We start from the raw sequence: 26,999 nt of genomic DNA, 5'->3' as shown, positions 1-26,999 counted from the left end.
GAGCAATAATCAAGAAGTCTTTACATATTTCCCCTGTGAAACGTCGAAATCTCGTCAAAAATTGAGTTTGGGCGTGTAAATGAACTAGGGAAAGGTACTTCTTAACATTCAAATCTCGTAATCTAGACCTTTTGAGTAGCCATCTTGTCATGTTGAATAAGACTGAATTATTTGTATTCTATACAAATCCAAGTAGTTGCACATCCTCCGAAACATGCATAAACCGTTGCGTCTGACGAGTGACAATTTGCATCGTACGTCAAATTGACGTTGCTGTTGATGTTGGAGCCATCGTTAATGCCATCAATAGCTTTAGTCGTAGCAATAGGGCCGCAATTGCCGTGTTCACCCCACCCCCAGCAGAAAACTGCCTTTTTATCAACACATGCAATTCCGTGCTCACTCCCGGTGTTCCAGGCGGTAACGGGCTTTTCAAACTGGCTTGCAGCAATGACATTCTGATATAGCCTTGCAGAGCCGTAAAATGAGAATTTTTGTCCATCAAGACTAGTGATCGACGTCCACATGGCTTTTAGGTCAAGACTCATATCACCACTGCTCTGTTGCTGTATCTGAGTTTTGTAACCGGATAATGCACCTCTTATGTGAATATTCCCCGACTTCTCGACAAAACATACAAAATTCTTACCCACACATGCGCTGACAATGGCAGAACATGGACTAATGATTTCCAGTGTATCTATAGCCCGAGACTTAACGTTTTGAAGCTGGCACTTCGTATTGGAGCCACACCCGTACAGTATCCCGCCGCTCAAAATGTAGGTGTTGTAGAAACAGGCAAATACCTGTGCTTTTTCGGAGTTCTGCTGCGTAGACAGAATTGGTGCGAATTTTGGCGATTTTCGAACTTTGGACTGCCCTAATTCTCCCTTGTCACCTGCTCCAGCGGTAAAAACAATACCGTTTTGATCAACGACCACTATATGTGCCCATCCGCATGCCACGTCAGTAAATTGACCCGGAACATGGACCCAACTATTTTGGTTTGTTGGCAAGGTTTGTTGTAGATCGACATCGAAGGGAATTTCTCCGGCCACATACAGCAAGCCATTTTCCAAAAGCAGCGCAGTGAAATTACCACCCCCGCAGATCTTGATGGGTCGTACGTCGCTTTGAAAGCTGACCTGGGGCTCGATCATATCTTCTTCATGAGCTAGGCCTAAGCTGACCACGTCCATTGGATCCAAACGCCAATATTTCAAACCGCATGTTTCCAATCAAAACGTTTGGTTTTCCAAAACTTGGTTTTCAATCTGTCCAGCTCACCTAGTAGTGTCACCGTCACGTCTAGCGTCTCACAGACCAAAGAAATCTGTTGCTAAAAACGCTCAAACCGTTCACTTCAAAGCCTACAAAGTATGAAGTCTTAAGTTCCGCACAAATACCTTACAAATTGATAGATTTATACGTCTTCTCTACCGAACTCGTCTGGAAATTGAGTTTAACAAAGTATTCCAATTTTTAGAGCCTTACAGTGGACAGAAATCAACGTTAAAAATTGCAGTCTACTTGAAACACGCTATAGACCTCAATCGAGTAACTCAGATCTTCATAAAATGATCCTTCGATACTGTTTTTACCCTCCAATGAGCTAGTTCTCTCAATTTCAAGATCTCGAAATATATCAAATATCGTCTCTACATTAATTTGTATATGAAGCGGCTACCAGGTCAATAAAAAAATTTTGAACTCATCAGTATCAACAACATACACACAGTACAACAAACAACTTGACCTAAAAGGCAGTTGAGAGTTTGAAAGAGCCCAATGAGCGATCAGACGCCTGTGAAAAATGGCGACGTTCAAGTCCCAGAAACTTCACCGGCTGAAGAAACGAAAATTGCGTCGTCATCACCGCTTAAAAACGACAATATACAGCAATCGTCATCGATTTTGAGAGACAAATTTGTCTACAAACCGCCTGAGAAACCCACTTTGAGCGATCTGGTAAGTTCAGAGGCTGGTAATGCGAGTGGCATGGACGTGGAAGTTGCGACTTTGGTGTCAGAGTACCCCGAATTCTCAGAAACATTGATTAAAGCGGTGTTTAAGTCAAATTCGTACAATTTGGACTTGACACGCGAAAGGTTGGAAAAGATACAGTCTCAGAAAACTTCACGATCCTGGGCTTGGAATGCCGGAGACAAGAAACCCACTGCTCGGCTGGGAACGCTGGGATCGACATCTTCGTCGTCGTCTTTGGCGGATGCAAGATCCGGAAGCGGTGGTGGCTTTAGCAGAGCCGGATACGGTAGCGGCAGAACGGTAGTCGCATCGCCTGAGAAATCTTCGAAAGTCACCGTGGAAAAGCAAAAAAGCTCTATTTTCGACCGTTACTCGCATGTCATGAACCAACGTCATAGGCCAACAATGGAATCGGTGGTGATCGATCCATCCACAATTGCACAACAGGACTCAACGATCCGTAAAAGACGGAAACTGGTGCGTGCTTCGGATACCGTGCCACAACAACCAAGACTGAGCGGGAGTAAAAAGGGCTCTGTGTCACTGTCAGACGAGGATGAAGGAGAGGTCAGCGGGGACGAAAACATTAGTGGAGAAGACTACCAAGAAAGGACACCAGAGATTAATATTGATGCGGATATTTTGAAGTTTTTGAACGAAGCAGACGTTAAGGATCTAGCGGATCTTGCCGATACATCGCTGGATAAGGCAAGCATGGTGGTCAAAAACAGACCCTACAGCAACTTGACGGAGTTTAGCCAGGCTGATTTCGTCACTGAGGAAGAGGTACAGAAGCAAGAGAAAAAGAAGACAACCAAAAGAGGTCCTAATAAAAAAGATGGTGAAAAGCTTCTCGACAAAGTCATTCAAACCATGAAAGGTTACAACGCGATCGATTCGCTCATCAAGAAGTGCTCGGCTTATGGGGATTCAATTGCTTCTCAAATACAGAAATGGGGTGTTAATGTGGAAGATATTCAGAGTGGAGAGCTCAACTTCATTGATATCGGTGACGACGACGAAAGTGAGGTAAGTGAGAGTGAGACACCTGCTCCAGAAACACCTGCTAGCAATAGTACAGGACCCGTTGCTAAAGTGAAGAAGACTAAGACAGAGGGCGATGAGAGTGATTTTGAAGATGACGAAGAAGAGGACTACCAAGACAGTGATGACGAAGAATTTAGTGCCAGGAGAAGAACAAGAACCTCGGGCCGTGGTAGAGGACGACCAAGGCAGTCTGCGGTGAAATTTTTCAAGCAGAAGCCAAAACTTTTATCTCCTGAAGTATCTCTGAAAGACTACCAGCAAACGGGTATTAACTGGATAAACCTTCTCTATCGGAACAACCTTTCGTGCATCTTAGCTGATGAAATGGGTCTTGGAAAAACTTGCCAAGTTATAGCTTTCCTAGCTTATCTCAAACAAAACAACGAACCGGGTCCACATTTGGTTGTAGTACCGTCTTCAACCCTGGAAAATTGGCTAAGGGAATTTGCCAAATTCTGTCCCGAAATGAAGATCGAGCCTTATTATGGATCTCAGCAAGAACGGGCTGATCTCCGCGAAATTTTAGAAGACAATGACGGACATTACGATGTGGTGGTGACCACATACAACCTTGCTTCAGGTAGCAAGTACGACGTTTCATTTCTAAAAAACCGTGGGTTTAACGTTGTTGTCTATGATGAGGGTCATATGCTCAAGAACTCGCTTTCAGAACGGTTCTCTAAACTCATGAAGATTGAGGCCAACTTCCGAATGCTTTTGACGGGAACGCCCCTGCAGAATAACCTGAAGGAACTAATGTCCCTACTAGAGTTTATCATGCCTTCTCTTTTTATCTCTAAAAAAGACGATTTATCTGCGGTTTTTAGACAGAGAGCGAGAACCTCAGACTCAAACAAGGACTATAACCCGCTCTTAGCACAAGAAGCCGTAGCCAGAGCTAAAACTATGATGAAGCCATTCATTTTGAGACGGAAAAAAGATCAAGTATTGAAGCATCTGCCTCGCAAGCATACCAAGGTTGACTACTGCGAGATGTTCGAGGACCAAAGGGCAATTTACAATCGCGAAATCCAACTTGTTTTGGAGCACAAGCGCATGCTCGCCGAAAAAGCCGATGAAAGTGACTCAAATGAAGAACCCAAGAAAAATGGCAAAGTGGTGAAAACCAAAATGAACATTTCCAAAAATCTGATCATGTCCTTGAGAAAAGCCTCCTTGCACCCATTGCTGTTCAGATATATCTACACCAATGACATAATAGATCAAATGAGTCAAGCAATTTTGAGTGAGCCGGACTACGCTGAAAATGGTAACAAAGATTACATCCAAGAGGACATGAGTTACATGACCGACTTTGAGTTGCATAAGTTGTGTTTGAATTTTCCCAAGACGCTTGGACCTTTTCAGCTGAAAAACGATGAATGGATGAATTCGGGTAAAGTCAAAGTTCTGGGAAAGATCCTGAAAGACATTATTGAAAACAAGAAGGAAAAAGTCCTGATTTTTTCGCTGTTCACGCAGATGCTGGACATCTTGGAAATGGCGCTAACCACGATGAACATCAACTTTCTGCGTTTGGATGGATCGACGCAGGTCAACGATCGTCAAACTTTGATTGACAAATTCTATGAAGACGACGACGTCCCGGTATTTATCCTGTCGACAAAGGCAGGAGGCTTCGGGATTAACTTGGTATGTGCCAACCACGTGATCATATTTGATCAAAGCTTTAACCCACACGACGACAAGCAAGCTGCGGATCGTGCACATCGTGTTGGCCAGACTAAGACTGTGCACGCAACCACGTTGATCACGAAGAACTCGATAGAAGAGAAGATTCTCCAGCTCGCCAAAAACAAATTGGCTCTCGACGTGCACATCAGCGAGGACGATCCGAAAGCCACCGAAGCACTGGATAACCGTGTGAGCGATATTCTCGAGGACATCATCTACGATGAGAACAAGTAGACATCTCATAGCACCGGCCATGCGATACACATGCTCAAAAGGAAACTGCACTTTTTTTGGTTCATAACATGTTGGACGACAAAATTTAACGAAAACGAAAGGGTACGTATTGTTGATCTACGCAATATAATCCTGCTCAGATCCAGCACAATTGATCAACTTTGACGCCCTCTTCGTTTTGATAGTCCAATGACCATTTTTATCATCAGTCACGTGAGCCAAATCTAACAGTTAATTAATTCCCGTTTATAGTGATGTACAGGTAGTTTCGACAATCTACTCTATCGATATGTATAATATTCTCCCATGATGAAATCTTACCATATCCTTGATCAGTTCAAACTATCGGAGGCTACCTTTACAGGCTCCAAAATCAACATTTTTCGTAGAACTAGTGTGTATCTACTTCGCAGCAGGGTGGCAGCAAAAAAACTTGTTTACCGCTCTTCTCTCGGTTCAATTTGGTTGATTTTTGGCCTAGCTTTCAGGTAGGAGTCGAGAATTGTCAAATCGGTGCGAACTTGGACAAATTTGTCTCAAGCTCAAGATTAAGGCTATTGGGATAGTTTCAAAAGTGCTAGAACTCTGTAAGTGGTTCAAAAGTCGATTTTTGCGCTAGTTTCCCTCCTTTCCTCCTTTTTGTTGTTTTTTTCGGGAATTCTTTGATCCCCTCTCTCGTCCACGTCCCTTTGGTTATTCAATCAGAGACTGCCGATTAGCTTACCAAATCCTTTTTATTGAAGGAAGCGATGGACAGCGATTGGAGATCGACTTTGTCGAATCAGGAGCGGTCCAAGTATATTACAGAACTCGCTCAAATTTTGGCACAGATCAGCCGAGTCAATGGCGGAGACCGTGGGAATTTCAATTTGGAAAAACTGAAAAAGACTGCCGAGCAATTCGAAAAAAGTCTATATGCCAGTAGTACGTCCAAGGATCTGTATTTGGACTCAATACGCAAGAGAATAGCGGCGATGGATACTGCACGCAAGAAGGCGATAGCCAATGTGCAACAGAGCATGGCGAAAGCTGCATCCCAGTCTCAAAACAGTCGAAACAATTCGACCATGCAACAACAACAGCACTATCAGCAGCAGCAACAACAACAACAACAACAACAACAACAACAACAACAACAACAACAACAACAACAACAACAACAACAACAACAACAACAACAACAACAACAACAACAACAACAACAACAACAACAACAACAACAACAACAACAACAACAACAACAACAACAACAACAACAACAACAACAACAACAACAACAACAACAACAACAACAACAACAACAACAACAACAACAACAACAACAACAACAACAACAACAACAACAACAACAACAACAACAACAACAACAACAACAACAACAACAACAACAACAACAACAACAACAACAACAACAACAACAACAACAACAACAACAACAACAACAACAACAACAACAACAACAACAACAACAACAACAACAACAACAACAACAACAACAACAACAACAACAACAACAACAACAACAACAACAACAACAACAACAACAACAACAACAACAACAACAACAACAACAACAACAACAACAACAACAACAACAACAACAACAACAACAACAACAACAACAACAACAACAACAACAACAACAACAACAACAACAACAACAACAACAACAACAACAACAACAACAACAACAACAACAACAACAACAACAACAACAACAACAACAACAACAACAACAACAACAACAGCAGCAGCAGCAGCAGCAGCAGCAAAGATCTTCTCAGTACCCCTCCTCCAACAATAACATCAATTCTCAGATGTTCTTCAATCAACAGGCTCAATTAAGGCAGCAGGCCGCACAGCAGCTTCGAAGCGGCGCAGCTCCGAATGGACCTGTTCCTAATGCACCCGTGAGGCCACAACTCACCCCACAGCAACAGCAATTAATTAATGAGATGAAAGGTGCCGAGATTCCACGCGAACTGCTTCAAAGAATCCCGAACTTACCACCTGGTGTCAACACTTGGCAAAAGGTTACGGAACTTGCACAGCAGAAAAGACTGGGCCCAAAAGATTTGCAAATCGCGAAACAGGTTTACCAGATGCATCAGCAGATTGTGTTCAAGTCTAAGCTTCAGCAAACGAACACCAACAATCGTGGAGCTCAGCAGGCCAGACCTCCAACTCAAACTCCGAGTATGGCACAGTTGCCGCAAAATCAACGTCCAATGATGAGTCAGACTACCATTCAACAACATAGCCCTCAGCAGCGGCAATCTCAATTGCAGCAGTCTCAGCAGCAGCAACAACAACAACAACAGCAGCAGCAGCAGCAGCAGCAGCAGCAGCAGCAACAGCAACAACAGCAATCGCATCCTCAGCAGCCCCCACTGCAACAGCAAATGCAGATGAATCAAGCTCAGTCACAGCCGATGCGAATGAATCAAGCTCAACAACAGCCGGCTCAAGAAGTACCTAACGTACTCAACAGGTTGAATCAAATCTTCACGCCAGCTGAACAGAAAGCTTTATATGAGAACGGCAAGAAACTGATTGCAGACTTACAGAGGACAAATAGACTTCCGTCAGTGCTAACCCCCCAGCAGCAGGCTGTTTATATAAAAAAGTACATCAACCAGATGGCTTTGAAAAAACTCCAAGCTGCAAGAAATCAAATGAATAACGCAAATGCCGCTCCCCAACAGCAGGCTGCGCCGCCGCCAATGGAAGCCGCACCTGTCCCTCAAATGAGTCAGTTTTCATCAAATGGAGCTAGTAACAATGCCCCAGTCCCGGCAAATATAGCACAGGGAAGGCCATATGGGGGTACTAGCGTTTCCAACACGAATAATAACTTCAATGATGTTGGCCCTGTTTCAAATGCTCAAGCATCAGGAACCCCTAATTCTACACCCCATGTACCAACGGCTGCGCCTCAAGGCCCACAGCAGCCAAGGTTTTCTTTACCTCGTCCAACAGAGCAAGATCTGATGGTGCTTCGCAGAATTTCTGCCGAGATTCAGAAGTCTCACCTAAGGTTATCGAACATCACAAATCAGATTTCCCAAGAACAGAAGCAGTCGATCAGAAATAAGCTTCAGTTAAATCGTCAACTGTTCACAAATGTCGACAGCTTCATACCTACTCTCTACATGATAACTAGGAATGAAGAAAACGTGAGGCAGTTACTTCAAATAAGAATGCTGGCAAGAGAAATAACTGAGCACGCTTCAAGAGGGGTCTTCATCGTACCGCCTGAGGTAGTTGATAAGGTGATCTTCCGCTACCAAAAGTACTATGAGTTTATCAAGGATCAGGTTTTGAGAAGGCACCAGCAAATTATCGCTGCAAGGCAACAACAACAGCAGCAGCAGCAGCAGCAGCAACCTCAAGCACAGCCACAACAGCAGCCCCAGCAACAGCAACTAGAGAACCAACCGCTGCCTGTAAACCCTGCGGATCCAACCTTCAATCAGCAGCGTATCCAGGGCTCTTTTCAGCAGATCCAGCAGCAAATGCAGATGAGACAACAGCAACAGCAGAAGAGTCAACCCACTGCACAGGTGAATAACTGGTCAAGGCCTGTTAGCGGGAATGGAATGGATGCGGATCCCAACTTGCCGCCTCAGACCGCACCGGAGAATATTCGCTCAGGCTCCGCTGGCATGGAGTTCCTCAACTCTCCTGAGTTTCTAAATGCTAAATCGTCACCCCAACAAACTGGTTTATCGCCGGCAAAGAAGCAGGCTCAAATGAGGAAAAAGATGGCTATGAAACAAGTCTCGACACCGGTACCTGCTGCCACGATTTCTAGCGACATCCCTAATTTGGCTATCGGGGGTGGAATTTCTAACTCCAGCAGAGGCAATACGCCCAACATGGCAGCGGCTGTAACGACAAGCTTATCACCTATGGTGAACAAGATTGCTAGCAACAATGCTAGTCCTTCGCCGAAATCTCTTGCTGTTGGTGCGCAACCCAATCCTGCCCCAGTTAACTTTCCATACAAAGAGGATGAGGACAATTCTAAAAGAATGGTGATTCGCAAAAACGAGATTATCTCGAGGTTCAAACGCAGGCAAGACATTCTTCGCTATTCGCCGGCAGATTTATTTTTGAGCTCACTGGGTGATTGCCTAGGTGTTAGCGAAGATTTGATTGAGCTCTTGAATCCTATCCCACGGGAGGTTGTAGAACAGGTTAATGGTGCAGGAAAGAAGAAGACGGCCAAAACTTCTGCTTTGTGGGGGAAAGAACAGGACTACGCTAACGTATCCATCAAAGATAACAAAATCATGTTCGCACCAAATCCAGCGCTATCTTTTTATAAGAGTAATCCCTTTGCGATAAAACTTGATGATGTTTTCAGCGTTTTCAAGGACGTTTACGGCTCTTCGCATATATCTGATTTCTCATTCGATGTAAAGAAGGTTGAACTTGAAAGTGGTGGCTTGAAAAGAAAGGCGGCTGACTTGGATAGCAGCCCAAATATATCACCCGCATCAACGACAATAATGAGTGATTCTAAAAAGATCAAGCTTGACTCACCAGAGGACCTTTATTTTACAGTCCCTGGTGATGATATCAAAAAAGAGATTTCAAAAGACGTTACCGCTCAAGACACCACGGAGAACAACATATGGCAGTGGAATTCATGGGAAGCTGCTGCTTAGTTGTTGAGAGCTAATACGTTGATTTTTACTTTAATAACGGTTTTAATAAAAGGATAAGATAATGATTGTAAGCTGCTCTTGCGATAAGACGTGCTGCCATCGAGATCCGAAAGGTTGAGAAAAGGTGGATATGGATATACCATTTCGCTTCTTTGAGTCCAGTAGAATTTTGTTGATGTGATTTTAGATACTGGATTCTTTATTCCGCACCTCGTCCATTTACAAAGACGGTTTCAATTGTCAAGGTGGACCTACAGCTTTCGTTAATTCGAGTGAAGACAATGTGGCGGTTCTAGGGAATCCGATCGAACCCCAGCCTTGATTGCCCTGTGGTGGTTTAGAAGACGACTTTGACAGTAAACTATGATTCCAGGACGAGGCTTAGAATTCAGACGTATCGGTAACAAGAAACTCATAGAGGTGGTGGTAGAACTTGCGGTAACATGGGATTAGGGGAATTTTTGACAGTTTTTAGTGGCATCTTAAAATCCAGCAAATCATCGTCCCATGCAATCGACAACTGTCGTCGCAAAGGAGCGTGCGTTTCTCTTCAAAAATAAACGACTCACAATTCTACTTGAGTGTGATCGTGGTTATCAGCCCTTGGTGGTAGTGGCCCAGTATTCGTGATAATAAAATATACATAAATGTAAGTATTTATCCTAGGTTGTACATCAAAAACGCTGTTCAAATCTGTCATGTGGGAACTTCAAACTGCAAACTCTTTGAGTGCGGATCGGGCGTGTTGGTTGACTGTATTTGGAGGCAAAGCAGCAGGACGTAACCCAATGTCAAAGGTAATACCGCACTTGCACTTATCTACAATCTGTCGCCGACGCTAAGTATCCGCGCTTTTAAGGAAATAATTCAATTTCTAGTATACTGCGTAATATTCTGAGATATGTGGGGCCTAAATGTAATATTCGCTACAGCTTTTCGCAACAGTTTTTCGGACTATTATTCGACGTTAAACTAACCCACCGAAATCAACTAATTTGATCAATATCCCTTGTAGTCCAAAACAACACTATTTTAGATGTGCCCTTCAGAGAGCCCTTTCTACCTCTCTAGAGTCGATTTGAGAATAGCTGCAGCAGTAGTTGCCGGTGTGTCATACTCTTAATCTTTGAATGACAGCTTACTTCCCAGTAGTTCTTTTTTCAATTTTATACGGGCAACGAATCACCAAAGAGATTCAAATAGATATCCTTAAATTAAAATCAAGACGTCTTAAAGCGATAGGCATTTTTTGGATTGCACTGCGTCACTTTAAAACATAGATGTCTGGAAAATTCGCATTTTTTTTGGATATACTGTTTGAGAGCATTACCAATCTCTAATACGCTGAAAAAAGGTTAAATTATATTTCAACCCGTTATTCTATATTGAAGTCCTAATGTCGCAAAATAGAACATATTTCACAGCTTTAAACAGGTATCTATTCTGGTCCGATAAGTTATAGTGACATCGGTGTTTAGAAGGTTCACCATTTACCTATCTGCAAGTAATATAATATTTGTAAGGTATTCGTCATTGATGACATCAACACTTTTTATATGTCAGCCTCGAGAAAGGTTATCCACATCCTGTTCTTCCTACTTCATAAGCCAACGGTTTGGCATCTTTTGTGCTTCAAAAGCCCATTTCAAGTAATGTCCAACTCTAGCGGTAAGTACCCTGCTTTTCCTGAAATTTCCCCGGATGAAATTGAGTCTGTATTGATGCCAGAAGTTAGCCAATGGGGTCTGACCAATGGTTTGGCAATGTATCCACCAAACTTCAACATTTCCCAGGGTCAGTTAGCCCCAACCACTCTGTATCCAACACCTTTTCCTCGCCAAAGTTTCGAGCAGGCAATTTCGGTCCAAACGCTGTACAATGAACTTTATGCCAAGATTTCTCAGGACCAAGACGGCTGGCTCAGTAAGCGGATTGGCGAGCTAGCTGAATTTGATCCTGAATTCACGGGAAAGCTGTGGAATTTGTACTTGGACGCGAAAAAGAGAGGTATTTCTCAACCATTAGCACTTGGACTGTTTAGATCAGACTATTTGCTGGATGCTGAAACGTATTTGGCTAAACAAGTCGAGTTTAATACAGTGTCGGTGTCTTTTGGTGGGCTGTCAACAAAAGTAGGGCAACTTCACAGATTTTTGAACGAAACAGGCAAATATTCCCTTGACACTGGCGCGCCATTTTATCAGCAAGAAATTCCAGTGTCCGATTCTACTGCTTTGTTATCCAATGGTATTGCAGAAGCGGTAAAAAAATTCAAGACCGCAGAAACGCACACATTAGTGGCCTTTTTAGTTCAAAAAGGTGAACGGAATGTGTTTGATCAGCGGGCCTTGGAATATGAGCTTTTCCAGAAACATAAGATCAAGTCTGTGCGTTTGACTATACATGAAATTGGCATCAAAACAACAATTGATGCTGCCACCAAAAGACTGTACTATAAGGCCACAGGAGAAGAAATATCCTTGGTGTATTTCAGAGCTGGATACTCTCCCCAGGACTTTACATGCGCCCAGGACTGGGAAAATAGATTAGTTTTGGAAACAAGCTACGCTATAAAGGCACCAAACTTATTGACGCAGCTAGCTGGAGTCAAAAAAATCCAGCAGATTTTAACCGAAGATGCAATTTTGAAGCAATTCATTCCTAATGATAATGACCGCGAGAAACTTGCCACTTCATTCGTGAAATTGTACCCATTGGACGATTCAGAGTTAGGAAAACAAGCCAAGAAGATGGCTCTAGCATCGCCAGGGCGTTTCGTCTTAAAACCACAGAGAGAAGGAGGTGGAAATAATATCTATAAATCTGAGATTCCGGTTTTCTTGAAAAGCATCGATGAACGAGATTGGAGTGGTTACATCTTGATGGAACTCATCAAACCAGAGCCTACGACTCAAAACATTGTAATCAGAGGCAATGAAAATTTGCGAGAACCTATTTTGAGCGAACTAGGAATATTTGGCTGGGTCCTTTTTGATGACAAACAGCTTTACTTCAATGAATATGCAGGATGGTTATTGAGGTCCAAATCCAGTACGTCCGATGAAGGTGGTGTGGCCGCAGGCTTTGGCTGTGTAGACAGTGTGGTTCTGTATTGATAGAATATCGTATATTGAGAAATCTAGACCCTAAGTTTGATTTTTCTTTAACTCGTCGGAAGCCCAAAGCGCACCTGCTATGATATTACTCGGTATGGTAAGAATTGACATCACTGGTATCAATTCAAGTAAGCCTGCCATGACGCCAAAAGCCGTGTACTGTCCCAAATGCTCATAAAATTTGTCTTTAATTTGGGAGCCGTTCAGGCTTTTAAGTTCAAACAGTCTTCGGTTATAAGAAAAGCCTCTCTTCGGACTCAGCAATTGGTTGGCTATGGTAGGCCCAATAATGGGTATCAGCGAAATAACGCTCAGAAAAACGCTTGAGAAGACTTTGAGTTTTAGACTCCCAATTTTACTGGGAACAACCACAAACCAAAATTCAGGAGATTTCCATGTGAGTTTTTTCAATGGTGCTATTAGTACTTTTTTAGCGCTCTCTAAAAAGTCAGAATGTCCCATCTTGGTTAATGCAGCATCAAATATGCTGTTGGAAAACACCGGCGATATCAAAATATTTGTGAGCGAGACAGCAATGGCGTTAGATTGCAACAACCATTGGACGTGTACTATTATGAAGCCAATGGGTCCCAATGTTGTCACTGCCCAGGCTAGCAAAATGGGAACAAGGAAGAAATAGTACAAAGCAGCAACTGTGACGAAGATACAAGCAAAGCAAAATGCTAAAACCAGGCTGTAAAGCCAGAATGAAGGGGTCACTAAAAACTTGAAAAATCCCTGAATGGAAACGCAAGAGCAGTTGGCGGTTAGTAAGTTGTTAACGTAGTATCGAGAATACCAAAAAATTCAAAACTTACCATTATTGGATAGAAGTAAGTTTGGTCCACGAAGAGGTCTGTCAAAAAGTTACTTCCAACATATCCGGCACGACGTATTAATTTCTCTGCGAGCAGAGAACTGAATTTTTCACCTGTAACGTAACTTTTTGGTGTATTAGGTTGTTCGATAGGCTGAGAGGTTTTATGGCGCAAATTGAGCGCTACAGGAGGGTAGGTTTCAGTCATCTCTGCTTTAGTAAGAGTCGGTAATGGTACGAATGGATTGTGCGTTCTTTGTGAGCTTTCTAGCGGGTAGATCTCTTATTTCTATCACAAAAACTTGAATGCGTCAAAGGTGTCGGGAAGGTATGAAGTGATCTTGTATAGACGGGCGTAAACATTCTATCTCTACCTTCACCACTGTTCAGTCAATGCCTCTTAAATGGAGGCTACAAGCTACGTCGGTGAAACTCATGGATGGAATTGAACACTCTTTCATCCAAAATCCATAGACCGCGACCAACGTAATTAGTCGCGATACACAGGCCAGACAAAACTGGCAATAATTCCAGAATTCCGCTAACGACACCAAATGCAATGTTCTTACCCAGGTCTTGGTAAAAAGTTTCACCTTTTTTTAGAGGTCGTGGCCTCTGTGCGGCTAAAAATGGGACCGAGTAAAGGTATCCAATTGTGCCAGAACGTGAAATTCTGACCAGAAGAATGCCAACGATAGGTACTAGGGACAGAAAGAATAGCGATGTGAAGTAAGTCATTTTGAAACCCAACTTGACCATAAAACTGAAAGCTGCTTTGGCCAAGTGCCTTTTGGGTTTTACGCTTATAGTTTGTTGCGCAGTAGACACCGAATTGGGGTGCACAACAACAGCCGGATTGCTTTGAGTTTTGACGCTTGTGAGTCTCTCCATGACTAACGGCGCGTATTTGGCACTGTGAAGTCGGGTCAAGGTAGACGCGTACATATTGACTTGTAAGATCGAGTGAACAACTGCCACAGTTATTCCCAATGGTCCCCACATTACGGTGTTGATACCAAGTACAAAGGGAAACAGAAGCAGATAGTAGACGATCGATACCAAAATCAACTTTGACAAATACGTCAAGAATATCAAGGTCATTTCTCTCCAAAAGAGGTTCGTCCACATTGCATAACCGAACCCCTAAGATGAAGATGCAACAGTTTGTTAGTCTTGGTGATTTTTTTGGGTTTTTCAGTGAGTAATTCATACTTGAAGAGGGTATAGCCAAAACCGTGCTTCAAAGAGATTGTTGAGGAAACTCTCCGCTGCCACGTTTATTCGGCTACTCCACGTTTCCCATTTTGCCAACAGAAAAAGACGAACATTACTGATGATAGACTGCTTTGCTTGACAATGTGGATCGTCATTACGGTAAGCCATTGGTAGCATAATGGAGGTCATCTCGTTATGTGGCTGCTTGTCTCTCATCTGAAATACGTATGTCATAAATAGCACCGCCTTTTTATAGTTTTCAAACGCCTGTGGATTGCTGACACCATTGACGCGACACAAAGTAAACAAGAAGCGCGACGATAGTGTCGAACTAAGCAAATCATAGGTATTAAAGTTAGATGCGAGATTTAGCTTATGCGAAAAAAGGAGAGAGGAAACCAATGCAAAAAATCGATCTATTCTCTGAAACTATTCATGCAACAGTGGGTTCACGAACTTCACCAGTGGTGCCATTTTGATTGGAAATAGCTGGAGCGGCAACTTCGGCGTCAAGTGCAGCAATCGCACAGAGCCCACCTCCGACACTATTGGAGGAATAGATTAAGCCAGACACGAATGGAATTATTTCTAATTGACCTGCCACGAATCCAAAGGAAATGTACAAACCCAGATTGAAATAAAACTCATCGTCCCTACGTTTGTTGTCCAATTTCTTGAGACGTAAAAACCTCGAGAAATAAAGTCTGGCAATAAATGGCGAGATAAGCGCGTTGAAGGTGATGGGTCCCAAAATTGGAATGAGGGAAATGAGCAAGAGCGTCAGTAGCGCAATGAATTGAATGAAGTGCACTGTTAGTCTCCATGGCAAGTGATTGAACCAGAAATAGTACGTGTTCATAGGGATGTAGTATCTGATGGGTAATGTTGGACTATCAAGGGCCCGTTTGACAAAGACGTCTTTCCCATTGTGGGTCAACGTCAGATCAAACAAGGTATTGTTCAATTGTGTGAACCGGACCACCAGCATAGTTAGCATATTGGAGTGTAACAGGAAATGCAAATAGGCGATAGCGAAGCCAATGGGTCCGCAGAATGCCAAAAGTGCCAAATACACAGGTAAAATAGTGATGAAGTAAACAAAAGCCACGGTCAAGTACAATGCAACGTAAAACGCAAAAGCTCTACCCCAATGGTAGACGTATATACTTGACCTAAACATTTCAGAAACGCCCTATGGAAGAAAGTTCCATTCCGTTAGTATTCGCAACAACAAAAAAAAAACAACCGCGCAAAATAAAGCAATGTCTCTTAACTTACTCGAAATGGGTATTTATAACCGCCACTGCGCACCAACGTGTTCCAAAAATTGGTTGACACTCTTCCCCAGCGTTCTTTCACAACCTTGATCCTCACCTGAATGAAGCCAAGAGTTAGCCCACGTGTCCCTACAGGTAGATCCTCCTCTTTGACTGCCTGTTGGCCACCATATTTATACATCAAGCCGCCAATACCGCTCAAGATTAACGACCCGGTGAAACTCATTTTGCCTTAAATACAGTTATACAGTTATACAGTTATCTAGTTATGCTTAAAACTATCTATCCACCTACTGATGATAAAAGCACTGATTTGCCACAGGGAAGAGTAGTGGTGACGAGAAGAGAGAAAGAATGTTTGGCCTTAGGCGAGATTTGGACGCTTTATATACTCCGCAAATCTAGGATATGACACAAAAACGAATTTTGCCGCTCTGTTGCCCTATTGGGTAATAGATCCCCTTTCGAGCTGTTTGTACGTCTTTTTCTAGTACGTCTCAAACTGGGGTAATCTACACCGTGCGTTCGAGTAAATTGAGTATGAAACAGCCTGTCACAACAGATGAGATGAGATGAGATGAGATGAGCTGTTCTGACAGCAGTAAGAAGAGTCGATGTGGTTAAGATAGGTCAGCGAGTTTGTATTACAACTACTTGGCGGACTTGATGTAGAACGAGCAGTTTTCCTGAAAGGCTTTATGACGCGCTTCAGATGCGTGCTTGGTGGATTTAGAGATAGTCGAAATGGGTTCTCGAAGGTCGAACTAGGGCCGACGTTTGTCGTGCATAACAGAGGCAATTCTTTACCGTAGCTCGTTTCGCTAAAGCCCATTTTCCTGTATAGAAAACTCGATTTTCAAACCGTAGTTTCAAAACGTCACGAAACGTTTCAATACAATTAGGGCTCATATCTAAGTAGAAACTCAGCGTTCACTTTACTGTGGAACACACTTTTTCATGCTTATCAGAAGAAAAACCTACCAAATGTAAACCGAAATAAAGCTATCAGTGATGTGTACCCTGCTATTGAATTTTTAACGCGACCACCGTTGCAGCGATGGCTTGCATAGATGAGCCCTGCGTTAATGCATGCAAATTACATCTTCTGTCACGTGATGATGATTTACATTCAATGTATACGGAATTACTCGAAATATCTATCTATCTCTTTCACAGTTTCATTCAGTTCAAGTTACACTAATCAGCTTTACCCGTTCAGAGAATGGGACGCTCGGGCTGGAACTGGTCGATTTACTAACATTAAAAATGCTGTGAAGCTTTGCAATTTTGTCATTTCTCACGATTAGATTTTATAGAAGTGCGCGTCAACTCTCATAGCTAGTATCTATCCCTCTTGAGTTTACTCTCCGACTCCACCAGCTTTCTATGAACTACGAATTGTCTTCTTGGACACCCAATTCTATTCGTTTTTAAGTGTGCACCTAACAAAAAGCATCATGTCACGTGGCCTACCTAATCTGACGTTACTACACTAGTTGATTTTTAGAAGCTCACGAAACCAACGGCCATACAATATTTACTTTAGTCTTCTATACCTTGAATCCACATCTTCACATCCCCATTCCCAACTTACCTTCTGGTTTTGGCTCTCCCCGCATATAATGTTTCCCAATAACTACTACTTGCAAGTTTCACATTTGTTGACTCTCGTAATCCACATTTGGCCAAAACCCGGCACGAAATGCACCAAAACCCATCATACAGAGGGCTTCCTTGCCATTAAACCGTTTCCTTGACCCGTCTGGAGGATTTAGCACGAGTCAGTAACCCAGAACTTTGATCATCAAATTCGATCACTTTTACCTGGCACTGACGTCTTTCCCTTCGACGAAAACTTCAATCTTGTTTTCAATCAATACTCAAGAGAAACAACGCATCTCGACGATCAACTTGTTTCCGAAACGCACGGAATTGGTGTCCTCGTGGCTGAAAGTGTCTATAACTTCACCTTTCCTTTCAAAATAGTCTTTAAACGGCAAGTTCCTCTATTTTACTGCGTTGTTTGGTTCATTGACCTCATCATCCTTGATAAGGAATCCAAAGAGCTTGAAAGTTAAAGAACCTGGCCCCGGTGAACATTACACTGGTTTACATACTTGAATCCAGAGACTGGGTGTTGTGGTAGCGTTACATGCCGTACATTGGTGCGCCTCACAGCAAACACCGGTTTGAAGCACTCAAAGAAAAGCTATATATGGGGAAACAGACAAGAGAAGATGAGCATACAGAAAAGTCATCGAGTTCGATTGAAAAACCGCAGGAGGCAAATACTGAAGACGAAGAGATAACTAGTGCAACTACTGATGGTAACAGCAGACCCGTGAGTCCAAAAGCACGTGCAATAGGCGCAAGAAGTCCAACACCCATGGCTGACGATTCATGTTCACTTTCTGCGAGCGAAATAGACTTTAAAGAGTTTTTGACATTTCCCAACGACTCTACGCATGCATACTCGTATAATCCTCTTTCACCAAACTCCCTTGCGGTCAGACTGCGAATCTTGAAGCGTTCATTGGAGATTATGATCCGCAACCCCGCCTTATTACTCGAGCACCACACGGATAATCATATTCGTGTCCAAACACCTAGTGGAAGTCATCAGGAGTTTAATTGGGTATCCAAGCATGGCATCGAGTCTCCACGCAGGCCTAATATCCCCAGAAGTTACAGTCAGGATGGTTTGACACCACTTTCGACGACAAGACTGAGAAATGCGTCTTCTGCCGCTCTGACGGCTCTGGTTTCAAGTGCAAAAGGCTCTTCTGGCTCTCTTCGGCCCTCTGGAAGACGCACTGGGCCTTTTCAGCCTTCGGCTCTCGCATCAAGGCCTTCTACTGCTTACAAGGCACTGCCGCCGCGTGAACCGTGGCTCCATACATCTAAGATTGAACAAAGTAAGAGAAATTCTGTGGATGGCGCTTTTCAGCCCGATTCCGAAGATATTTCGGCTTCAATGAGGCATGGATTTCTTCACGACGATTCCTTTCTTGATGCCAAAAACGAGTTAAAAAGTCTACTGTCTTTACTCAATGACGCGTTAGAAAACAACAGTACTGAAAAAGCTTCGGACCTTCACATGATATCACTTTTGAACTTCAATAAGCTTTCTCTAGATGTTGATCAAGACGATAAGAACGCTCATGATTCTGCCGAAAGAGCAGTTAACCATGAAAACACTCTAAAAAGAAATTTACTGGAGAGTTTAGCACAGCCGTTTTTTGAAAAGTCGAATGCTTCAGAATATGCAGAAGAGGCGGAAAAAGTTCTTCACCCGGATGCAGATAACGCATCCACTGATGATTCCTCATTCGTAAGTCTAAGGAGCACGTCCATGAATAACAGGCTTATACACACCTCTTTTTCCAGCAAGAACTCATCTCCACAGGCAATTTTCACCTGTTTACAGCAGTTTCCGTGGCAGTTCAAGTCTGCAAATGATCTTGCTTGCCTGACCTTCGGGATATCTCAGAATGCCCTGCGAGCTCTCACACTGCTTGATCTGATTCACAGCGACAGCCGTAATTTTGTTTTGAACAAAATTATGGCTAGCGAGAATCAGGAACAGGTTTTCACGGGAGAGATTGTGGCTATTATTCAGCCGGGTGAGTCATCTTCCGAACTGGTCTGGTCATCGATTTGGGCGAAGAAGAGGAACGGTCTTATATTCTGTGTTTTTGAAAAAGTTCCCTGTGATTTCATGGACGTCCTTCTGAACTTGGATGATTTCTCTGTGGTTCATATCGCTGGCGGTGCTGGTTTAAAGGGTACAAAACAAAAATCAGACAGCAAAGAGCAGCAAAGCGCTGTTGGTGGAAAAGGGCCCAAAAAGAGTGTGAAGTTTCCTGACGAGATTCATGACATTGGCGACTTGAGTCATTCACTCAAGAAACTTTTGATGGATGTCCAAGACGGAACCATACAGGTTAAAGATGGCGACCTTTTACCTGCACCGATTAAGGTTTCGCATGCAATTGATGAAGTACGCTATTTTACTCTCAACCATCTTAACTATAATATTCCTTGCGCCATATCTTCATCAATTTTGGAAAATGAAATGAAGCTCAAGATCCATAGTTTACCTTATCAAGCAGGTATGTTCTTCATTGACTCTAAAGATTTTACTTTGGTGAGCTTCAACAAGTCGATTGCAAAGAATATGTTTGGATTGCATGCTTCTCAATTGGTCGGACAAAACATGTCTATCATCGTTCCTCCCTTTCGAGAAATGATAGACTTTATCAGTGCCAAATACCCCCATTTGGACATAACATCTCCCACTAACAGAGGACTAGTTCTCACGGAGCATTTCTTCAGAAAAATCCGAGCCGAGATGAATTCCAAAGAGGAGAGTTTTTTCAACTCGATTGGGATCGACGCTATACATAGAGACGGATCTTCACTGAAGGTCGATATTCAGCTTAGGGTCATAAACCGCACGACGTCATTACTGTGGATCACACACTCCAGAGATGTAGTGTTCGAAAACTACACAACTACTCCGTCGCAGCTACCGATGCTTAAGGAAAGTGAGCTAGCACTTGTTGGTAGCGGGTCTACTTCAAGAAGTTCTCTAAAAACTCCTAATGGGAGATTGCATGTGGACGAGCTGCCCAATCTCAAGGATAGCCTCAAACTTGACGGGAGCACAGTGGGGTCTTTTGAAAACCATAGTGGCCAATCAGAAGAAAATATTGCCGATTCTCCCGACACGCCTACAGACGATTCAATGGATGACAATGCGGGGAAGTTGGAAATGAAGCAATTAAATGACGAGATTCAGTCCAAGTTGGACATCACGAAAAGCTATGGACAAGATAAGTCGCTCTTCTTGAAAGATACGAATTTCAAGTTAAACGAGGATTTGATCTTGTCATTGACGTCCAATCCATCTCGAGATGATAGTCCAATGACAGAGTCGTTAGAAAAGGAGGCTGCTCGAAGGGGCAACCTCACCACTCCCAAAGAGACATTTCTTACCGAGCCAGCGACTAACATTGGGAGTCTAAAACACGTAAAGAAATTCTCTGACTTTGCAGTATTGCAAAAAATGGGAGAGGGCGCGTACGGAAAAGTGGATTTGTGTATGCATAAGAAGGAGAATTACATTGTGGTAATCAAGTTGATCTTCAAAGAGAGAATTTTGGTAGACACTTGGGTACGAGACCGAAAATTGGGCACCATACCTTCCGAAATACAGATCATGGCGACATTGAATGCCAAGCCGCACGAAAACATTCTGAAGCTTCTGGATTTTTTCGAGGACGACGAATACTATTATATTGAAACGCCTGTTCATGGGCTAAGTGGGTCCATTGACTTGTTTGACTTGATCGAGCTGAAAACGGACATGACTGAGCATGAAGCGAGACTGATCTTTAAGCAGATTGTGTCTGGCATAAAGCATCTGCACGATAACGGAATTGTGCACCGAGATATCAAGGACGAGAACGTAATTGTGGAAAGTAACGGATTCGTGAAAATTGTGGATTTTGGATCCGCGGCTTACATCAAAAGTGGGCCCTTTGACGTTTTCGTGGGCACTATCGATTACGCCGCTCCAGAAGTTCTAGGAGGGGAGCCTTACGAGGGCAAACCCCAGGATATATGGGCCGTCGGAATCCTGCTCTATACCATTATCTTCAAAGAGAATCCTTTTTACAACATTGATGAGATTCTAGATGCCGACTTGAGGATAAATTCCGGTCGACATGTGAGTGACGACTGTGTCACCCTCATACGCAAGATCTTGAACAGATGTGTCAGTAAAAGGCCCTCTATTGAAGACATTAGCAACGATAAATGGCTAGAAGTTTGAAGGACTCTTTCGGGCTATTGAAAGACTCACTGGATGAAAAAGCGCTAAAACATTTCCAGTATGTATATAAGGGATTTATAAGTGGACATTAGGTAGCTACAAGGCGAACGAGAAGTTTTTAAATATCATTTTTTTTTGGGAGTCCATTCGGTGGTAGTGAATTAGTATTTTCAAGGCGAACTGAGATGACCTATTTCTTAGATCTTGAAAAACCTGATGAAAAGAAGCGTTGGCTAGGTGTCCAGTGAAGGTCTAGTCGCTTTGAAACTCTGCTAACTTTATTTTGTTTGCTACTATTCATTGAGTGTTGCAGATTGTTGGCCTACAGATCTGTTCTGTGAGCTGTTTAGAAGTGCATTTAACAATGGAAGCAGAGACTGCTACAGCTCGTCGGACAACGATAGAAGAGCTTTTGAACGATACAGCGTTTGAATCAGGGGACAATTCTATGAAAGGTGATGTGACCTCAGAAGCATATTCAGCATGCTTGAACGACTTTATCAAGGGAGATCACAAGCAATGCTTGGAGGGCATGCTAAATCGCGGACTTTTGAGTCCCGAGGTTTTAAGTGTAAATTACGAAATATGGAAACTCTTTGTGGGTGCTTGCCAGGAGGTTGACTTCCATGTATTGGGCACTAGCGTAATGAAGGTTCTCCGCATCAATTTTGCCCAAACCGAGTTTTCTGCAACTGAACAAAAACTGACTGGTAAGCCGCCCACCGAGCTCATTGCGGGCTTATTGGCATATCTCAAATGCTCTTATAAAATCGCAGAGCAAGAGAATTCAGTAACATCAATGAAGCAACTGGCCGAACTGGTCAAAAAAACTATAATGAATGTCAGCAGCGTTGTCAAGACTATTCAAGAAACGCGCCAGCTGCGAAACCTCGTTATGTTCTACCTGATCTCTCTGCAAGGTCGTGGTTTGCAGTGTCGATCGCTCAAAGCTCTGTTCACGATTCTATGTGATGAGACTCCAACGCTTCGAGTCGCTTTGCAACGAGAAACATCTTCAGGAGACACATTTGAGAATCGCATAATCCAAGAACTAGACACACTCGCCGAGAAAAAAAACCCCGGGCTTTCACACTCGTCAAAATCGCCAGGGCGTCGCAAAAGTAAGACACCGCACACCAAAAAGGTTGACGAGAAATTTCACAGTCATCACACCCCGGAAACGAAGCCTCAACCTGCTGCTGCACACAACAACATTTTAAAACCCAGAAAAAAGCCACAGACGCAGCTGTTTTCGCTTCCGCGCCTTGTGCGTTTCCAAAATACGTTAACAAGTCTGTCGCGGAACCTGCTAAACAAAAAAATCGCGCCAGTCGTCGTTTTGGTTCTGCTCTTCGTGCTCAAAAAATCAGGCACCATCAGCCAGCTGGCTAGGAAGATCCCAGCTCTTCTCAGGCGTTTGGTAACTCTTTTGAATATCTTGATGAGCATCTAAAGCTGGTGGAACCGGTTTTCGAAAAATCGAATTTAAAATGCGTCTTAGAAGATTCGAACTAGGAACCGTAATTTATTACCCGGCCACTCTCGAATTTTGTTGCATGTTTCTCTCCCCTTTAAATTCCAGAGCTCACGGAAAAGTTGAAGCATCGACCAAATCAATCCAAAACCTATTTGTTCGTTCAAGACCTAAAAGTGGGCCCTATTTACAGCCAAAACCGTTGTTCTGCTAGTTGTCCAGCTTGGGATCTGTATACTGAGCTTTTTGCCGTGAGTTTTGGTCAATTTTTCGTCGACTTATGGGCGGTAACAATAAAGATACAAGCAACAAGAACAGTGATATGAGTGAACCGGAAGTTAAAAGCAGCAAAAATGCTGATGTTACCGAAAATGACATTTCAGACAGTGGGAACGGGCCACAAGAAGGAGAGGATTTGTATCCGCTGGCTCTGTTGATGGACGGATTGAAACATGACGACATTGGCAACCGCGTCGAAGCTATGAAAAAGTTGGATACTATTGCCGTAGCATTGGGACCTCAAAGAGCTCGTGATGAGTTGATCCCATTTTTGAGTGAGGTGGCTCAGGATGACGAGGATGAAATTTTTAACGTCTTGGCTGAACAATTGGGGAAATTTGTACCTTTTATCGGTGGGTCCAAATTCGCAACATTACTTCTTCCGGCTTTGGAAATTTTGGCATCCACCGAAGAAACGTTGGTTCGGGATAAAGCTGTGGAATCGCTCAACAATGTGGCGCAAGAACTTTCGGAAGACCAATTGTTCCATGATTTCATCCCGTTGATTGAGCACCTGGCCACCGCCGACTGGTTCTCATCCAAAGTGTCGTCTTGTGGCCTGTTTAGGGCAGTTTTGGTAAGAGTCAAAGACGACAAGTTCCGGAAAGAGCTGTTGGCCTTGTACTTGCAACTGGTTCAAGACGATACCCCAATGGTTAGACGAGCGGCAGGGAAAAATTTGCCCGTATTGATTGATCTTCTCACTCAAAACCCGGACTTGTCTACATCCGATGATTGGGACTACATCTCCAGTATGTTTCAAAAAATTATGACGGATGGCCAGGATTCGGTGAAATTTTTGGCAGTCGACGTTTTGATTTCCATCTTGAAGTTCTTCAGTAAGAAACATGATACCACACACTCCAAGGACCTTTTGAGATCAGCAATCCAACTGATTGGTGATGAGTCTTGGAGAGTGCGTTACATGGCTGCGGAGCATTTCGAGGAGCTAGCGCATCAGTTCATCGCCACGCCTCGATACATCGACGAACTCTCCGGGCCATTCTTGGCTCTGTGCGAAGATAACGAAAGCGATGTCAGGAAAGGGGTGGCGAAACAGCTACCAGGATTTGCTAAGCTTCTTGGGGACCCACAAGTAGTTTTGAAAAAGGTGCTACCGGTAGTACAAAACTTGAGTATGGACGAAAGCGAAATGGTGAGGGCTTCTCTTGCGTCTGAAATCACCAACTTGGCGCCACTCGTCCCTAAGCAGGACGCTATCGAAACTTTAATTCCTATTCTGCTCAACATGTTGAGAGATGAATATCCCGATGTGCGCTTGAATATTATCGCGAAACTTAAGGTAGTCAACGAAGTTGTCGGTATAGACCTTCTCTCTGAGAACCTGCTACCTGCAATCACTGAACTTGCCAAAGATGCTAATTGGAGGGTGAGAATGGCCATCATTGACTACGTTCCGCTACTTGCGGAACAGCTGGGCGTTGAATTTTTCGACAAACAGCTAGGAGATCTTTGTCTTTCGTGGCTATGGGACACAGTTTACTCGATCAGAAAGGCTGCTGTCACAAACCTCAAAAACCTGACAGAAATATTCGGTTCGGACTGGGCCAGTGAAAAAATCATATCTCGTCTTTTGACCTCTGACTCTCAACTGCTGGAAAACTTTGTTTACCGAATCACTTTACTGCATGCATTAACCGAATTGGTTCCCGTTATTTCCAACGACGTCATCACTCAAAAAGTCCTTCCTTTCATAAATCACTTGACCGAAGATGCCGTTCCAAACATAAGATTCAACGTTGCCAAATCTTACGTTTCAGTAGTTGAGAGTCTTTGTGCCGATAAAAGTAAGAACAAAGACCTGATCCAAAGTACGATAGTCACCTCTTTGGAGAAACTTTCTCATGACAATGATGTCGATGTGAGGTATTTTGCGGCTGAGAGTCTAACGAAATCTAAAGCCCTTCTAGCATGAATCTTATATTGGTACTTGTTTTTAGATCAATGTACAAGCCAGATGTAATTCGTAACCTAATAGGAGAAGATGCTAGTGTTTTGATGTAGTGCACGTCAATAGTTTGCCCGTTTTTATTCCTATAATTTACAATACCCCATAAACCCCAAATACCTAGCAGAAACTACTCACCTTTTCACATCGGTTTCGCTCTGTTCCAAGATCACTTTTACTTCACCATCTTTTTCTACAGTTTCTTGAGCGCCGGTAGTTTCCTCTAAATATTCGATCCATTTGGAAACGTTCCCCCGACTCTTTCGCAGCTCGTTACGATTCTTTGCAGAATTGACAATTTTGCGATCTGCTGCGTTGCAGACGTCGTTCGCCATGCATAGGTCACATCTTTTCCCCCTGGGCAAACAAATGACCTGACCGAACCCAACCAAAACAGGATTTATTTCATACCACAAATCGTAGGGTAGCCATTCTTCCAATAATTTGCGAGTATGATCGGGAGTTTTTGCCTTCTGAGGATCCACCCACTTCCACATTTTACAGAGCCTATCGACGTGAACGTCGACACCGATCCCATCAACTTTGCCCCATCCTTTCTGGAGTGCCAAGTAGCCCATTTTGGGACCTACACCGGGTAAAGAGCATAGTCCCACGATATCCGGGGGCATATCACCATCGAAATTGTCCTTTAAAAGCTTCACAGCTTTCTTGATGTAGAGAGCCTTTCTCGTGTAAAAACTCACAGGATATATGAGTTGTGCCAGTATTTCCTGGTCTATGCGGGAAATGGATTCTAGAGTGACACCTTCCGGATCTTGAAGGTCATCTCTGCAATATTCCTTGAGATTGAACATGGCTCTAGCATTGACCTCGTCTTTGGTCTGAGAAGACAGCATTAATGCGAGGAGCAGCTGAAAACGGTACGTGCGTGGCAACATCTTTTCTTTTGACTCTCCAAACTCTTTGCCAACAGTAAGAGGAATCATGGCGCACCCTACTGAGTCAACAGGTGTAGCAATTTTGGAGCGCATCAATCTCACCTTTTGATATATGGGTAGAAAATTTCGAGGGAATTCAGATCTGTCAGCGATCGGTTTGTAGGTAATTTCGTCCTTCGTTCTGGCATCCACCCAATCATAGTACGTATCGGGACCCATTTTTTTGACCATTTCAACGTCGATACCTTGTATGTCTGATGGACATGTTTTCTTCAAGTTTGGTATAGATATCTCACTAGTTTCTTTCTTGAAGTATTTGGAAGTATCTCCTTCTTCGAGCTCAATCTCGACACGCTTACGCTTGCCGGCTCTTGTTTGCATGATTATTGAACGAGCGGATTTTACGTATAGCAGAGCCTTCTTGCTGGCTTGGACAAAAATTATCGGTTTGTTGGCAATTGAGGCAAAACCTCCAGTTATAA

General features: G+C 43.3%; 11 protein-coding genes across 11 annotated transcripts; 6 read left to right on the top strand and 5 right to left on the bottom strand.

Annotated features, from left to right (window-relative positions):
• Positions 1–167: 167 nt before the first annotated feature.
• On the bottom strand, positions 168–1,199 carry ATS1 (LALA0S09e07316g1_1; the record flags this gene model as incomplete). Its single annotated transcript, XM_022770917.1, has 1 exon — positions 168–1,199. The coding sequence occupies one exon, from the start codon at positions 1,197–1,199 to the stop codon at positions 168–170; it is 1,032 nt and encodes a 343-aa protein (XP_022630210.1).
• Positions 1,200–1,788: 589 nt separating this feature from the next.
• Positions 1,789–4,962, top strand: FUN30 (LALA0S09e07294g1_1; the record flags this gene model as incomplete). Its single annotated transcript, XM_022770916.1, has 1 exon — positions 1,789–4,962. The coding sequence occupies one exon, from the start codon at positions 1,789–1,791 to the stop codon at positions 4,960–4,962; it is 3,174 nt and encodes a 1,057-aa protein (XP_022630209.1).
• A 749-nt stretch (positions 4,963–5,711) lies between these two features.
• On the top strand, positions 5,712–9,635 carry GAL11 (LALA0S09e07272g1_1; the record flags this gene model as incomplete). Its single annotated transcript, XM_022770915.1, has 1 exon — positions 5,712–9,635. One exon carries the CDS (start codon positions 5,712–5,714, stop codon positions 9,633–9,635), a length of 3,924 nt encoding a protein of 1,307 aa, XP_022630208.1.
• A 1,652-nt stretch (positions 9,636–11,287) lies between these two features.
• GSH2 (LALA0S09e07250g1_1) lies at positions 11,288–12,751 on the top strand (the record flags this gene model as incomplete). The annotated part of the gene is made up of 1 exon (XM_022770914.1): positions 11,288–12,751. One exon carries the CDS (start codon positions 11,288–11,290, stop codon positions 12,749–12,751), a length of 1,464 nt encoding a protein of 487 aa, XP_022630207.1.
• Positions 12,752–12,781: 30 nt separating this feature from the next.
• Positions 12,782–13,776, bottom strand: LALA0_S09e07228g (LALA0S09e07228g1_1; the record flags this gene model as incomplete). The annotated part of the gene is made up of 2 exons (XM_022770913.1): positions 12,782–13,489; positions 13,570–13,776. The coding sequence occupies 2 exons, from the start codon at positions 13,774–13,776 to the stop codon at positions 12,782–12,784; spliced, it is 915 nt and encodes a 304-aa protein (XP_022630206.1).
• A 203-nt stretch (positions 13,777–13,979) lies between these two features.
• Positions 13,980–14,696, bottom strand: LALA0_S09e07206g (LALA0S09e07206g1_1; the record flags this gene model as incomplete). The annotated part of the gene is made up of 1 exon (XM_022770912.1): positions 13,980–14,696. The coding sequence occupies one exon, from the start codon at positions 14,694–14,696 to the stop codon at positions 13,980–13,982; it is 717 nt and encodes a 238-aa protein (XP_022630205.1).
• Positions 14,697–15,216: 520 nt separating this feature from the next.
• LALA0_S09e07184g (LALA0S09e07184g1_1) lies at positions 15,217–16,286 on the bottom strand (the record flags this gene model as incomplete). The annotated part of the gene is made up of 2 exons (XM_022770911.1): positions 15,217–15,975; positions 16,062–16,286. 2 exons carry the CDS (start codon positions 16,284–16,286, stop codon positions 15,217–15,219), a joined length of 984 nt encoding a protein of 327 aa, XP_022630204.1.
• A 1,926-nt stretch (positions 16,287–18,212) lies between these two features.
• Positions 18,213–21,896, top strand: LALA0_S09e07162g (LALA0S09e07162g1_1; the record flags this gene model as incomplete). Its single annotated transcript, XM_022770909.1, has 1 exon — positions 18,213–21,896. The coding sequence occupies one exon, from the start codon at positions 18,213–18,215 to the stop codon at positions 21,894–21,896; it is 3,684 nt and encodes a 1,227-aa protein (XP_022630203.1).
• Positions 21,897–22,260: 364 nt separating this feature from the next.
• On the top strand, positions 22,261–23,349 carry PEX15 (LALA0S09e07140g1_1; the record flags this gene model as incomplete). Its single annotated transcript, XM_022770908.1, has 1 exon — positions 22,261–23,349. One exon carries the CDS (start codon positions 22,261–22,263, stop codon positions 23,347–23,349), a length of 1,089 nt encoding a protein of 362 aa, XP_022630202.1.
• A 301-nt stretch (positions 23,350–23,650) lies between these two features.
• On the top strand, positions 23,651–25,585 carry TPD3 (LALA0S09e07118g1_1; the record flags this gene model as incomplete). Its single annotated transcript, XM_022770907.1, has 1 exon — positions 23,651–25,585. One exon carries the CDS (start codon positions 23,651–23,653, stop codon positions 25,583–25,585), a length of 1,935 nt encoding a protein of 644 aa, XP_022630201.1.
• A 167-nt stretch (positions 25,586–25,752) lies between these two features.
• On the bottom strand, positions 25,753–26,898 carry LALA0_S09e07096g (LALA0S09e07096g1_1; the record flags this gene model as incomplete). The annotated part of the gene is made up of 1 exon (XM_022770906.1): positions 25,753–26,898. One exon carries the CDS (start codon positions 26,896–26,898, stop codon positions 25,753–25,755), a length of 1,146 nt encoding a protein of 381 aa, XP_022630200.1.
• Between the last annotated feature and the right edge of the window lie 101 nt (positions 26,899–26,999).

The sequence above is a fragment of the Lachancea lanzarotensis genome, scaffold LALA0S09, assembly GCF_000938715.1.
Source record: "Lachancea lanzarotensis genome assembly LALA0, scaffold LALA0S09, whole genome shotgun sequence".
NCBI lineage: Eukaryota > Fungi > Ascomycota > Saccharomycetes > Saccharomycetales > Saccharomycetaceae > Lachancea > Lachancea lanzarotensis.
Note: the sequence above shows the minus strand (reverse complement) of the source record. Positions and strands in the feature narration are given on the sequence as shown.